The sequence below is a fragment of the Bos indicus x Bos taurus genome, chromosome 26 (assembly GCF_003369695.1).
Source record: "Bos indicus x Bos taurus breed Angus x Brahman F1 hybrid chromosome 26, Bos_hybrid_MaternalHap_v2.0, whole genome shotgun sequence".
Classification (NCBI taxonomy): domain Eukaryota; kingdom Metazoa; phylum Chordata; class Mammalia; order Artiodactyla; family Bovidae; genus Bos; species Bos indicus x Bos taurus.
The window spans coordinates 42,715,836-42,729,056 of NC_040101.1; the positions used below are offsets into that span (position 1 = coordinate 42,715,836).

Genomic DNA, 13,221 nt, shown 5'->3' on the forward strand with positions numbered 1-13,221 from the left:
CAGACTCACGTCCATCAAGTCAGTGATGCCATCCATCCATCTCATCCTCTGGCGTCCCCTTCTCCTCCTGCCCCCAATCCCTCCCAGCATCAGAGTCTTTTCCAATGAGTCAACTCTTCGCATGAGGTGGCCAAAGTACTGGAGTTTCAGCTTTAGCATCATTCCTTCCAAAGAAATCCCAGGGCTGATCTCCTTCAGAACGGACTGGTTGGATCTCCTTGCAGTCCAAGGGACTGTCAAGAGTCTTCTCCAACAGCACAGTTCAAAAGCATCAATTCTTCAGTGCTCAGCCTTCTTCACAGTCCAACTCTCACATCCATACATGAACACTGGAAAAACCATAGCCTTGACTAGACAGACCTTTGTTGGCAAAGTAATGTCTCTGCTTTTGAATATGCTATCTAGGTTGGTCATCACTTTCCTTCCAAGGAGTAAGCGTTTTTTAATTTCATGGCGGCAGTCACCATCTGCAGTGATTTTGGAGCCCCCAAAAATAAAGTCTGACACTGTTTCCACTGTTTCCCCATCTATTTCCCATGAAGTGGTGGGACCAGATGCCATGATCTTCGTTTTCTGAATGTTGAGTTTTAAGCCAACTTTTTCACTCTCCTCTTTCACCTTCATCAAGAAGCTTTTTAGTTCCTCTTCACTTTCTGCCATAAGGGTGGTGTCATCTGCATATCTGAGGTTATTGATATTTCTCCCAGCAATCTTGATTCCAGCTTGTGCTTCTTCCAGCCCAGCGTTTCTCATGATGTACTCTGCATATAATTTAAATAAGCAGGGTGACAATATACAGCCTTGACATACTCCTTTTCCTATTTGGACCAGTCTGTTGTTCCATGTTCAGTTCTTTTTTTTTTTTGTTGTTGTTGTTGTTTCTATATATATTCTTTAATTTTATTTTATTTTTATTTTTATTTTTTATTTATTTATTTATTTTTTTATTTTATTTTTAAACTTTACATAATTGTATTAGTTTTGCCAAATATCAAAATGAATCCGCCACAGGTATACATGTGTTCCCCATCCCGAACCCTCCTCCCTCCTCCCTCCCCATACCATCCCTCTGGGCCGTCCCAGTGCACCAGCCCCAAGCATCCAGCATCATGCATCGAACCTGGACTAGCAACTCGTTTCCTACATGATATTTTACATGTTTCACTGCCATTCTCCCACATCTTCCCACCCTCTCCCTCTCCCACAGAGTCCATAAGACTGTTCTATACATCAGTGTCTCTTTTGCTGTCTCGTACACCGGGTTATTGTTACCATCTTTCTAAATTCCATATATATGCGTTAGTATACTGTATTTATGTTTTTCCTTCTGGCTTACTTCACTCTGTATAATAGGCTCCAGTTTCATCCACCTCATTAGAACTGATTCAAATGTATTCTTTTTAATGGCTGAGTAATACTCCATTGTGTATATGTACCACAGCTTTCTTATCCATTCATCTGCTGATGGACATCTAGGTTGCTTCCACGTCTTGGCTATTATAAACAGTGCTGCGATGATCCATGTTCAGTTCTAACTGTTGCTTCCTGACCTGCATACAAATTTCTCAAGAGGCAGGTCAGGTGGTCTGGTATTCCCATCTCTTTCAGAATTTTCCACAGTTTATTGTGATCCACACAGTCACAGGCTTTGGCATGGTCAATAAAGCAGAAATAGATGTTTTTCTGGAACTCTCTTGCTTTTTCCACGATCCAGCTGATGTTGGCAATTTGGTCTCTGGTTCCTCTGCTTTTTCTAAAACCAGCTTGAACATCTGGAAGTTCACGGTTCACGTATTGCTGAAGCCTGGCTTGAAGAATTTTGAGCATTAGGGAAAAGGGATGGGGGGAATAAATTAGGAATTTGTGATTAGCAGATACAAACTACTATGTAGAAAATAAACAATAAAGTTCCACTGTATAGCACAGGGAACTATATTCAATATCTTTTAATAACCTGCTGCTGCTAAGTCACTTCAGTCATGTCCGACTCTGTGCGACCCCATGGACAGCAGCCCACCAGGCTCCCCCGTCCCTGGGATTCTCCAGGCAAGAACACTGGAGTGGGTTGCCATTTCCTTCTCCAATGCATGAAAGTGAAAAGTGAAAGTGAAGTCGCTCAGTCATGTCCGACTCTTAGCGACTGCATAGACAGCAGCCCACCAGGCTCCTCCTTCCATGGGATTTTCCAGGCAAGAGTACTGGAGTGGGGTGCCATTGCCTTCTCCTTTAATAACCTATAATAACCTAAAATGAAAGTGAATATGAAAAAAATATATAATTGATCACTGTACACCAGAAACGAATATAACATTGTAAACTGACTATATTTTAAAAAATAAAATAAAATTTAAAAGTGGTTATTTTTGATAGTTTTGTCAGTATACATAGTTGCTTTTCAGGGAGAGGACATACTGACCTCCTCATGCTGTCATGCTGAACAGACGTTTCTCACCATTTCAGTTGGCACATTATATCTGTAGTGGGGTTGTCTCTTGTTGTTAAGATGAGTGTGAGTGAACAGGAATTGTGATGGTAGGAAAAAAATCAAGGACAAGAACATGTAAGGATTAGGAAAATTTGGCTAATCATGAAAATTTTATTTTTTAAGTGAACCATGGTATGGTTTGCAGGGATGATTTCTCTATATAAAGAATAGAGTGATTTTTGCAGAAAATTCTAACTGCTGTTGAAACATTTTTCTGGCCATTGGTGAGGCTAGCTAATTTGATAATCTCACTGGTGAAAATGAAGAAAATTAGAAAAAATAAATTGATGGTAGTTATTCAGGGGAGTTAACAGTAAGTAATTGAGCTGCACATCTCTATTTAGATGGTAATCATTGATTATGAACCCATGGAATATTTTTATTAAAAAATGTTTTTAATATGGGCTAGGTCTTGGAGAATAGGTAGGAGTTTATAGTGCCCATCAAGAGACCTGGATCTCCTACATTGCAGACAGGTTCTTTATTGGCTGAGCCACCAGGGAAGCCCCAAGACATACCACCTGTAGGTATATGGACTATAGAGGGCTTAAGGTGGAGCAGCAGGTGGGAACTTACCTGTAAAAGGTCTTGTATACCATGGTAAGTCATGTGAAGACTTGTTAGTTTGTTATTTAAAAATATTTTTTGATGTATAAATGACATACAGTAATATATCTTTAAAGAGTACAGTTTGGTAAGTTTTTACTATTAAGGGCATCTACTTCTTGAGTAATCTTTAGTAATTTCTATATCTTGAGGAATTTTTCCATTTCATTTCATTTAAGTTATTTGAATTTGTAGATACATAGCTCTATATCTTCATCTATATCTGAATCTACCAAAAGCAAATTATTGGTCCAAAATTCTGAAGTAATTTACTGGGTCCAAATTCCTGTTCCCATGTTACAAGGGTATGTTCTCTAATATTCTCAGAAGATTCAATTAAATACAATATAATCTCTACAGGTACCCAGATTCCTAGGAATGTTTCATAAATAATGGCCCAAATATGAGCATGGAAAAGTACTATTATTAGAACTCATGAAATTAGTTTTTATTTTCAGGGAGAAGTTGTTGAAGTTACCTTTGTAGGTGCTAACCCAAAGAATTCAGCAGAAAACCGGGTAAGCATCAATGATTCTTTTTTTTACGAATTTAAGTCCACTTCTTTAGCCTTTCACTTGCGTATCCCTCTGAAGATTAAAAAATAAAGATAAAATGTTTCAACTTGCTTTTCATTGTATTTTATAGGTGTGAAAATTTTCAGGGGGAACAGTTAATGTAGAGTTGGGTCTAAAAAGATAGACGCCAGGAAATATTTAATTGACTCTACTTAGGACCACATAGAGCACAATGCATAGAAAACTGCATGGTCTCTTGAGATGATGTAGATTTGAATACAATTCCCATTTATGAATCCCAATTTTAAAACTCTACTGAATTTGGTTAAATAATCCAAGGGCCAGTGTGAAGTGTATCTTTGGTTCCTTTCCACCCCTCTTTGGCTCCTCTCCTCTTCTGCACTCCTGACTCTGATCCTGCTTCCATTGTTGTGGGATGATCATGGATCCCTGAGCGGACACTCTAATGACTGGAGCCCTGGCACACATGCTTTCCTTTTTCTTGCACTGGCCTTTTCCCTACTCTTTGCTACAGGCACTAATAGAGTGTTTATTTATTAATCTTGAAAAATGACACAAGAAATACAGATTCCATGTAAAAACAGACAGTACAGAAGTTCTTAAAATAGACTGTGGAAACACCTCTCTTTTCATGAACATTTTTAGAGGCAATCGCTGTTACCAATTTCTTACATATCATTTCATACTTTTTTGTCATATAATCTGTATTTATGTATATGATAAAGTATATAATATCTATGAATAAAATGAAGTAGTTTTATTCCTCTGAAACTCCTTTGGAATGTTCTTATAACTATACAAGCAATAATTAGATATGTTCTATCTGTAAGATTTCAAACAATAGAGAAATATATAGAGGAAAAAGAAAATGGGTCCATGAAAGTGATTTCAAGGTGAGATTTTTTTCTGTGGCAGAGAATGCATTAACTCTATGGAAGAGTCATTCCTCCCAGAGCCCATTGTTGCCTATAATCCAAAACGCTTTTCTTTCAAGTGAGCCTTCCCATTTCTGTTTATTAAAATAGGATTCCTTTGATAAAAGTTGTGACAATGTGACATTGTCAGATATTATATTGGGAAAGATTTTTCTACTGCTTGGATAGTCAACATGCACCTGTTTGAAATAATTTCTCTAGGCAGTCAAGTCATGCCAGAATATTTACATGTTTACAGCATTATTTTCTAAAGATGTTAAAGTGTTGTAGCAAGAATGCAGAATTAGCTCTTACCTGACATCCTTAGGGTGGAGAAATACTATCATCATTATTGCCTGGAGAAGCAGGAGACTAAGTTACTTAAAGAACTATGAGAACAGAATTAATTCCTGAGGCTGTTTTGGGACTTGGCATAAAACTATTTCTGGTACCCTTTACTATTAGTGATCATCACATCCTTACCACTGTGCTGAATGCTTACCATGTGCAGGTACTAGGCTAAAGGCTTTATTTACATACATCATCACATGAATCCATTTAATCCTCCCTACTACTCAGTGAGATACATTTTATTATCTTTGTTTTACAGATGAATAAAGTGAGACTGAGAGAAATTAAGTAACTTGCACGAACTAATTGTGTATCTAGAAGAGATTAAGCCTGGGAGGCGAGGAGAGGATGGTCACAGAGTTTGCACATTCGGCATCCTAGCTTTGTTCTCTGATCTGCACTCTAGACCTATACACTGGGGCCCTTCTGTTTCCTTCTCCACTGAAGGCCTTCCCAGTGTCACTCTGCCCTAAATGGCCATGAACAATTCTCTTTTCAAGTCACTGTAGTTACGGAAACTTTTTTTTGTTGAATATTATCCATTAGTTGAGTAATCGGGGCTTCCCTGGTAGCTCAGATGTAAAGAATCTGCCTTCAGTGCAAAAACCCAGGTTCAATTCCTGGAGAATAAAACAGCAACCCATTCCAGAATTCTTGCCTAGAGAATCCCATAGATAGAAGAACCTGGCAGGGGTCAGTCAGTGGGGTCACAAAGAGTTAGACACAACTGAGTAATTAAAGTTGAGTAATTAAAGAAGAATTTTAAAGAATCCTATGGTCCAGCTATAAATAAGTGATTCATTCAGCAAAGGTTTATTTGAACACCTGTAAATGACAAGCTTGTAATGGATAAAGGTGAATTAGACACAAGTCCTGGCTTCCCAGGTGGCTCAGTGGTAAACAATCCATCTGTCAAGCAGGAGATACAACTTTGATCCCTGGGTTGGGGAGATACCCTGGAGAAGGAAATGGCAACTCACTCCAGGAGTCTTGCCTGGGAAATCCCATGGACAGAGGAGCCTGGCGGGCTCCATGGGGTCACCAAAGAGTCGGCTACGAATTATCAACTAAACAACAACAACCTGACCTTAATTATCAACTAAACAACAACAACCTGACCTTAAGGGCCACGATGTAAAGATTTTTAAGGAAAATTGGAGATTCATGGCCTTTGTATGTTTTATTATTATGTTATTTAAATATGTGGTTTATTTGAAGCTGAATTCTTGGTCTAAAACAAATTACTATGACCAATGTGGAAAATTTTATTTTCCACTGGGAAAATAAAATCTGCTTATGATGTGGTTTCTAGGCATCCATTATGACAAAATATAAGGATTGCTTTTAGCTCCCCAGGAGTAAGAAGATTTACATATGCTTTTCAGTTCTTTAACTCAGACAGTATATACTAATAACTCATTTACCTGGAGATGTAAAGATGAGGGAATTTTCCCATTCCCCCCCTAAATCTGGAGGTGACTTAGAGAAAGTCTTAGAATACAGATCAATGAACGTGTCAGAAATGGTTTGCTGCCTTTTCTAAATCTTGTTTTATTTGCTCTAATTTCCAAAATTTGCTGTCAGCTCTAAAATTGTTCTTCATTCAATTTTCTAAAGAGAAGTCATGGTTTTTAATAGACTGGATGAGTTAACATTCTGAAGACATTGCATAGATTGTTAAAAGGAACAACTGAGGATTTGTATGAAATTCTAATACGTATACTTATCAGGTCTTGGGATGTTAGCAATGGTCAACAGGGGATTATGGGGTTTCTACAGTTAGATTTCTTCTGTGACTCTGCAGTGTCTGATCAGTTATATTAATTGCATTTCAGACCCATCAGACCTTCCTCACTGTGGAGAAATATGAGGCCACATCAGCAACATGGCAGATAATGCATAATGATGCCTCCTGGGAGACTCGGTGAGCATGTCTGTTGAATATTTTGTCTTTCAAGCCCTGAAAAGAGTTGGTTAGTAATGCAGAGAAGACAAATGGCAAGACTGGCTCACTGCATGATATTAATGATATCAAATTCCCCAAAAGCCTTCTGGCTTTATTTAGTTGATTTATTAGATTTCATCTTGATCCTATTTTTCTACAAAACAATGTGCTGTGTGTCTGTAAGATTAGGTGCTAATGAGGTTATGACCTCCATGCTTGCAAATATCTGTTAGTTTTGTTTTTTCCATGGTCACAGACACAACCCCTAAAAGCAAATTAGTCTTCCTGCAAAGTGGTTGCAAGGCCTGCTGGGTGAAGGTGTGTGAGATAGTTCTGTGGAGCTTGATATTTCTCCTGAGATAATAATGAGTCTATACTTACCATGTGTTGCATGCTTGTATGTGGTCAGTGGTTCTTCATTTGAATTACTAAAATACAATAAGCTTGAGTGTTTGATTCTTGCTGACCCAGTAGGAAAGGAATATGCTTATAGAGTTTCCTCAGAGAAACTTTTCTCTGTACTTTTTGCTATCAAATACCTGAGCTGAATAGATAATATGAAGATTTTAAAATACATTTGGAAATATTTCCATTCTTATGTATATAAATTTTACACCATGGAACAGTAGTATGGACATGAGCAAAATTTTTGGTCATTTGGTCTAATTCAAATGACCTCAAACTAAGTGATTATTTGTATGTTAGTTTGGTTTCCATGGTTAATGGAAAATAGAGATTTGATCTTATTGTGGCCTATTTGATAGCCTCCCAAAATTATGGGCATAATGTTTGCTCTGATCTTTAAGACTCTATGTAATATTTAAACAAGTAATACATGCATATTTATTGTTAAAATATGGTTATACAGGTAACAAAAAAGGATAATTTAGTTTCAAAAGCCTGAAGTCAGAACGGTAGTTAACACCCAGGAAATGTAGTAGTCAGCCTTGTTCGCGAGCAGCAGTGTCTCCAGCTGTTTTAGGGAACTCTGGACATGTCACTGAGGAAACAGAGGACGCCGAGCACATCCTTTCTGCGCAGGGCGTTTATCCTCTACATAACCAAGGGCATCAGTCAGCCTGCCCATTGTGCCTCTCGGTATTTAGTAGCTGACCTCCCTGCCATGATCTACAAGGAGCCACGTGATCTGATTCCATCCGATTCTGTCATCTCAACCATTCTGCCCTGATCCTGCTCACATGCATTCTGTCTCTTGGCTGCACCAAGTTTGCTTCTGCTTCAGACACTTTGCAGTCTCTGTTCCTTCTTTCTAGAATGTTCTTCCACTAGACAGGTGTGCGTTCAGTATAAAGGACATCTCCTTAGAGATACCGCTCTTACTTTCTTCATTTCACTTATCTTTTTAGCTTTACTTTTAAATTATTTATTCTTTTAGGCTACGTTGGGTCTTCACTTGCTGCCCTCAGGCTTTCTCCAGTTGCAGCAAGCAAGAACTACACTTCATTGTGGTGCATGGGCCTCTCCTGGCAGTGGCCCCTCTTGTTGTGGGCAGCACAGGCTCTAGGGCACATGGGCTCAGAAGTTGTGGTGCTTGGGCTTCGTTGCTCTGCTGCATGTGGGATTTCCCAGACCAGGGATGGAAATTATATCTCTTGCCTTGGCAGGCGGATTCTTAACCACTTGACCACGAGGGAAGCCCCTCACATTTCCCTTTTAAAATTATTTGTTGGTTTGCTTTTTTATTGCTTTTTTACTATCTTGTCCTAGTTTGACCATAAGCTCTGTGAAACTTTAGACCATGCCTGTCTCGTTCACTACAGTATTCTCAGTACCTCTAGCATAGCGTCTGGCACATGAGCTCATGAAATGCATATTTTGAACAAATGAATCTAGATGCAAAAAGTGTCAAGTTGAAGTAGAGGATGGCAAGGGCTGAAGGGAAGCTGTAGCAGTTCTAAAGCAGGGGACATCCTTTGTTCTGAATATCGGGTAAAGCTATCCTAGGATGGATAGAATTTAGGAGGTTAGGTAGAACAAGTCAAGATATTTCTACAAATGACTGTTTCTTGAAGATCTGCTTCTAGGAAATATTTATCTCTGTTTTGTTCATTGCTATATTCTCAATATCTAGTAGAGTGCCTTGCTTATTGTCAGTATTCTTTTAATGTTCATTTATTGACTAATCGAACACTTTTTAATCACACATTTTTAAGAGTAAAATTGGATTTGTTTGTTTCCTACCAACAGTTTCTACTGGCACAAAGGCTCACTGGGTCTTAGCAATGCGACGATACAGTGGCACATTCCAGATACTGCCCAGCCTGGAACCTACAGAATAAAATACTTTGGACACAGTCGGAAGCAGGACTTACTCAAGCCCGCTGTTCTACTTTCATTTGAAAGCACTCCCTCTGTTTTTGAAGTCACAACTACTTGGTGAAAGTTGATAAAACATTTAAAGAGCAGCTGTACTCTGTATGATTTATATGACTGATTTCATGTGAATGTAATCTATTATGATGACTTCAATAATTGTCCTTTGGGGACAGATGGTTTACAGCTAATGGGACAGGTATGTGTGTGGTGTGTGTGTGTGAGAGAGAGAGATAGAGAGAGGTGTATCCTGTTTACCTTGCTATTGTAGCTTACTTTACCTTATGGTTGTTGCCTAAAGCATAATTTCCCTTGGGGCCCTGTGGCTATTTTAAGAGACAGTTCCCCTCAATATGGAACCTCTGAGATGTTAGTGAGAGTGGTGGAAGATGTGTGAACAATGTTTAAACTATTTATTTATAGAAATTATGGAATGTTAGCACTTAAAAAGCTGAAAGAGGTTATCTACTTGGCTCCTTCATTTTATAGATGGGAAAATGAAGTTTTATGGATTTAAGATTAGCATAAGGCTAGGGCCTTTCCCTTCAGTCACATTTAAAAAGCATTTATATAAACATTGACCATAAATGTATAAGCCCAGTTAGAGAAAGTTAGCATGCCAGTTTTTCCTATATTGAGGGGTAGCCTTTCCAAGCAGTCACCCTGGCATTGAGATGGCTGATCCAGAGTTGTTTTGAATGTTCAAATCATTTCTGGAATTGCCTTTAGAGCCCAACTGTGGGAAAGTCAGACTTGTAATATTTTGATCTTGCCTATGTTTCTCTAAGTGCCCTTATCCCACTGAATTGAGTCTCATATTCCCATGACTTGTTCTCAGTGATTTTGGATTGTTTTCACTAATCAAATTCACTGAAAACCCACAAAGTTTTGTTACTAGTGTAGATACTAATATGAAAGTGATATGGGCTTGAAAAGGAGTCCTCAAAGAAGAGGCTCTGAATTCATTTATCTGTCATTACTTATTCACTCACTCATGGACCTGTTCAATCATAGAATATTTATGAAGGCATATTCTCATTCCCAGCACTGTACTAGTGTGGCTCTGACAGTTAGATCATATTTAGGCTGAATGTATGTGTCAAAAGGTCACTATTTCAAAGGAGAAAATATTCAATTCAACGTGTAAATTCTGGGGAGGCATTGAAAAATCAATAATCTTCAAGTCACATCTTGTATATCACCTTTGTTGAGTATTCTATTTAGCGGGTAAACTGAGGCTCCAGGCAATTTGGAAAAACCTGTTTTGAAAGCTATTTTTGGGTATTGTGAAATATCCAGTCTAATGTCCCAGAGAATAAGCTATGATGATCTGACATTGATTGCCTGAAAGTAATTGCATTTAAAATTATCCAAGTTAGCTAGGAGCTCCAGGTTGCAAAATAAATTTCTTAAAGCTGAGTCATGCTTTTGCATGGGTATAAATGCTTTAGCATTTTTTGGAAAAATCAACTTTTCTTTCAAAAATAGCTTTCAAGTTTGAAAATAATAATGATATCAACAATAATATTTACATCTATTTACATAAGACTTAACATGCTATATTGTACCCGGAACATTTTTTGATGAATCAGTGCTCTAGAGCAGGGGTCCGCAACCTCCAGAATCTAATGCCTGATGATCTGAGGTAGAGCTGATATAATAATAGAAATAAAGTGCACAAGAGATGCAGTGCACTTGAGTCATCCTGAAAGCATCCCCTCTTCCTAATCAATGGAAAAATTATCTTCCACAAAACCAGTCCCTGGCGCCAAAAAGGTTGAGGACTGCTGTTCTAGAGGCTGTTTCTGTGCAAGTTAATTGTGGTGAATTAACTAGTTACAGTTTCAGTGGGTAATGGTCATTTTTCCTAATGACACCGCACTATTTAGGATAAAAATTCAGAGACCTAAAAGAGTAGATGCTTCTGAAAGTAGTTGATTTCAGAAAGACAAATTATGTTACAGCTGATGATAATGTTTTTAAAAGTATTTCTTATGACTCAGAAGAGCTTTTGAATTATTTTCCACCACCTCTGTGCCTCCCTTTGAAACTTTTCTCAGCCGGCCTGTGATTCCCTGCTGTTTACTTGCAGCTGTGCCAAAGCAGCCGTTCTAATGCCTACTGATCCTTCTACACCCCACCCTCTGCCACCAGTGCTCTTGGCCACATGTAACCCCAGAAACCTGTGTTCTCACTTGCTGCCATCTCTTCCAACTGAAGTTCCATTTCTGCAGTTTGTAAGTAAAAACAGAACTAGATCCCTACATCACAGATATTGTAATTATTCATTTGAACGTGAAAAACAGCACATAGATGCTGATCTGATCTGTCCACATAAAAACAGATCCAGTCAGTGTCTGGGGGTGTTGCTGGGAGTGGCTCACTGGAGCCAAAGCACATGGAGAAAATGAAAATTGGTGGAGAATGTATAAAGGACGATTGAGTGTGTGGGAGAATTCTTTTGAAGATTTTGTTTCTCATGTCAAAGTGTCTGTTTTTCATTTGTTGTACTCTGTCTACTCTGGTGTTAAGGATGCTATGACTTTTTTAAAAGTACTGTATGATCCATCTATATTTTCAATCAGTATTATGTAAATTGTTAGTATTCAATAGAATGTTTAATAAATTAATAATTGCACCTGGGACATTATTTTCTAATGAGAGGTGTAGACACTTGAGCCATTTTTTTTCATTTTAAGAGATAGAGCAAATGGTGGTAGATTATATATAAATCAGGTTGGAAGGTGATATTGCAGTCTGTTTTGTGGAAGGAGTGACATCTAAGCTAAGACCTAAAGAGTATTAGCTAGGAGGAAGGTAACGGGGTGTGTGCATGTGTGATGTGCGTGCTTGCACGTGTGCAAGAGAAGTAACTATTCTAGGTAGAGGGAATACCAAGTAGTTTCTCAAGGCTGTAATTAGATTGCAAGGGAGGAGTGGTCAGAAATGCAGCATTGAACTTTGCCTTCATAAAAGCAATTTGGTTTTAGATTTGTATTAGCATTTTTTCTCCTTGAGACTTGTCACTTACAAAGATGCCTGAATGTATTTCCCCTTTGCTGTGCTGGTAAAAGACATATTTTATACCCAAGGAAACTGATTTTGGTTCTCAGTCTGCAGTGATATTGGATACCACCCGTCTGTCTTCATGGATTGTTCTTGGAATTGAATTTAAGAGACTCCTTTGCTTCTCTACATCTCATGTTTTCAAATCTTGAGTTCCTTTTGCTTTTTCATACCTGCTGAGTTGTCAAATGTAGCCAATAAAGACCACTCTCTCTCTTTGGATGGACTTCCAGAGCCATATCCTGTATCTTATAAGTACTTATAAGCACTGAAAAAACTGATCCACCCACATGAATTTCACAGTACATTGGCATGCATAATTCTCAGTCTCTGTTTTTCTTTTTTTAAATTTCTGGCTGTATTTTAAGATAATAAGCAAACTAGAAGCTTGGGGTATTGGCTTAACACTAGTCAGAGAAGAACAGGCAACCTATCACCCCACTATTTGCCTGAGTCCATGATAGTACCTGATAATCAAATCATTCCTTGACTGCTTATTCTCAGATGGTTAAGTGAAGAGAAAATAAATTTCCACCTCATTTTCCACTGTTACATTTTGTTGTTAGAACAGTTGAAAGCAGTATTCTAACTGCTATACTGATTATAACCCCCAGGAGGACTGTAATTTCGACCCTTTCTTCTGCTGTAGCTAGAACAAATATCAATGTATTTGCATAAAATCAGAAAGCAGATCTTTACTAGCTGACCTAAAGAAAACAGTATGGTGACCTCTTTCTATTTTTTGACTCTCTGCCTGTTATGGATTGAATTGTGTTCCCCGAAAAGGTATGCTGAGTCCTCAACCCCAGTACCTCAGAATTTGGAAAAAGGATCATTGCGGATGGTAATTAGTTAAAGCAAGGTCATACTGGAGTAGCTGCTGCTAAGTCGCTTCAGTCGTGTTTGACTCTGTGCGACCCCATAGAGGCCGCCCACCAGGCTCCCCCGTCCCTGGGATTGTCCAGGCAAGAACACTGGAGTGGG

General features: G+C 38.4%; 1 protein-coding gene across 1 annotated transcript in view; it reads left to right on the forward strand.

Moving 5' to 3' along the window:
* LOC113884567 (putative neutral ceramidase C) overlaps nucleotides 1-12,475 on the forward strand; it is a 65,471-nt gene extending 52,996 nt beyond the window's left edge. The window contains exons 19-21 of the mRNA XM_027529214.1: nucleotides 3,550-3,609; nucleotides 6,728-6,816; nucleotides 9,046-12,475. Coding sequence (XP_027385015.1) covers nucleotides 3,550-3,609; nucleotides 6,728-6,816; nucleotides 9,046-9,238 — 342 coding nt within the window. The 3' untranslated portion in view covers nucleotides 9,239-12,475. The remainder of the gene's footprint in view (nucleotides 1-3,549; nucleotides 3,610-6,727; nucleotides 6,817-9,045) is intronic.
* Nucleotides 12,476-13,221: the final 746 nt, after the last annotated feature.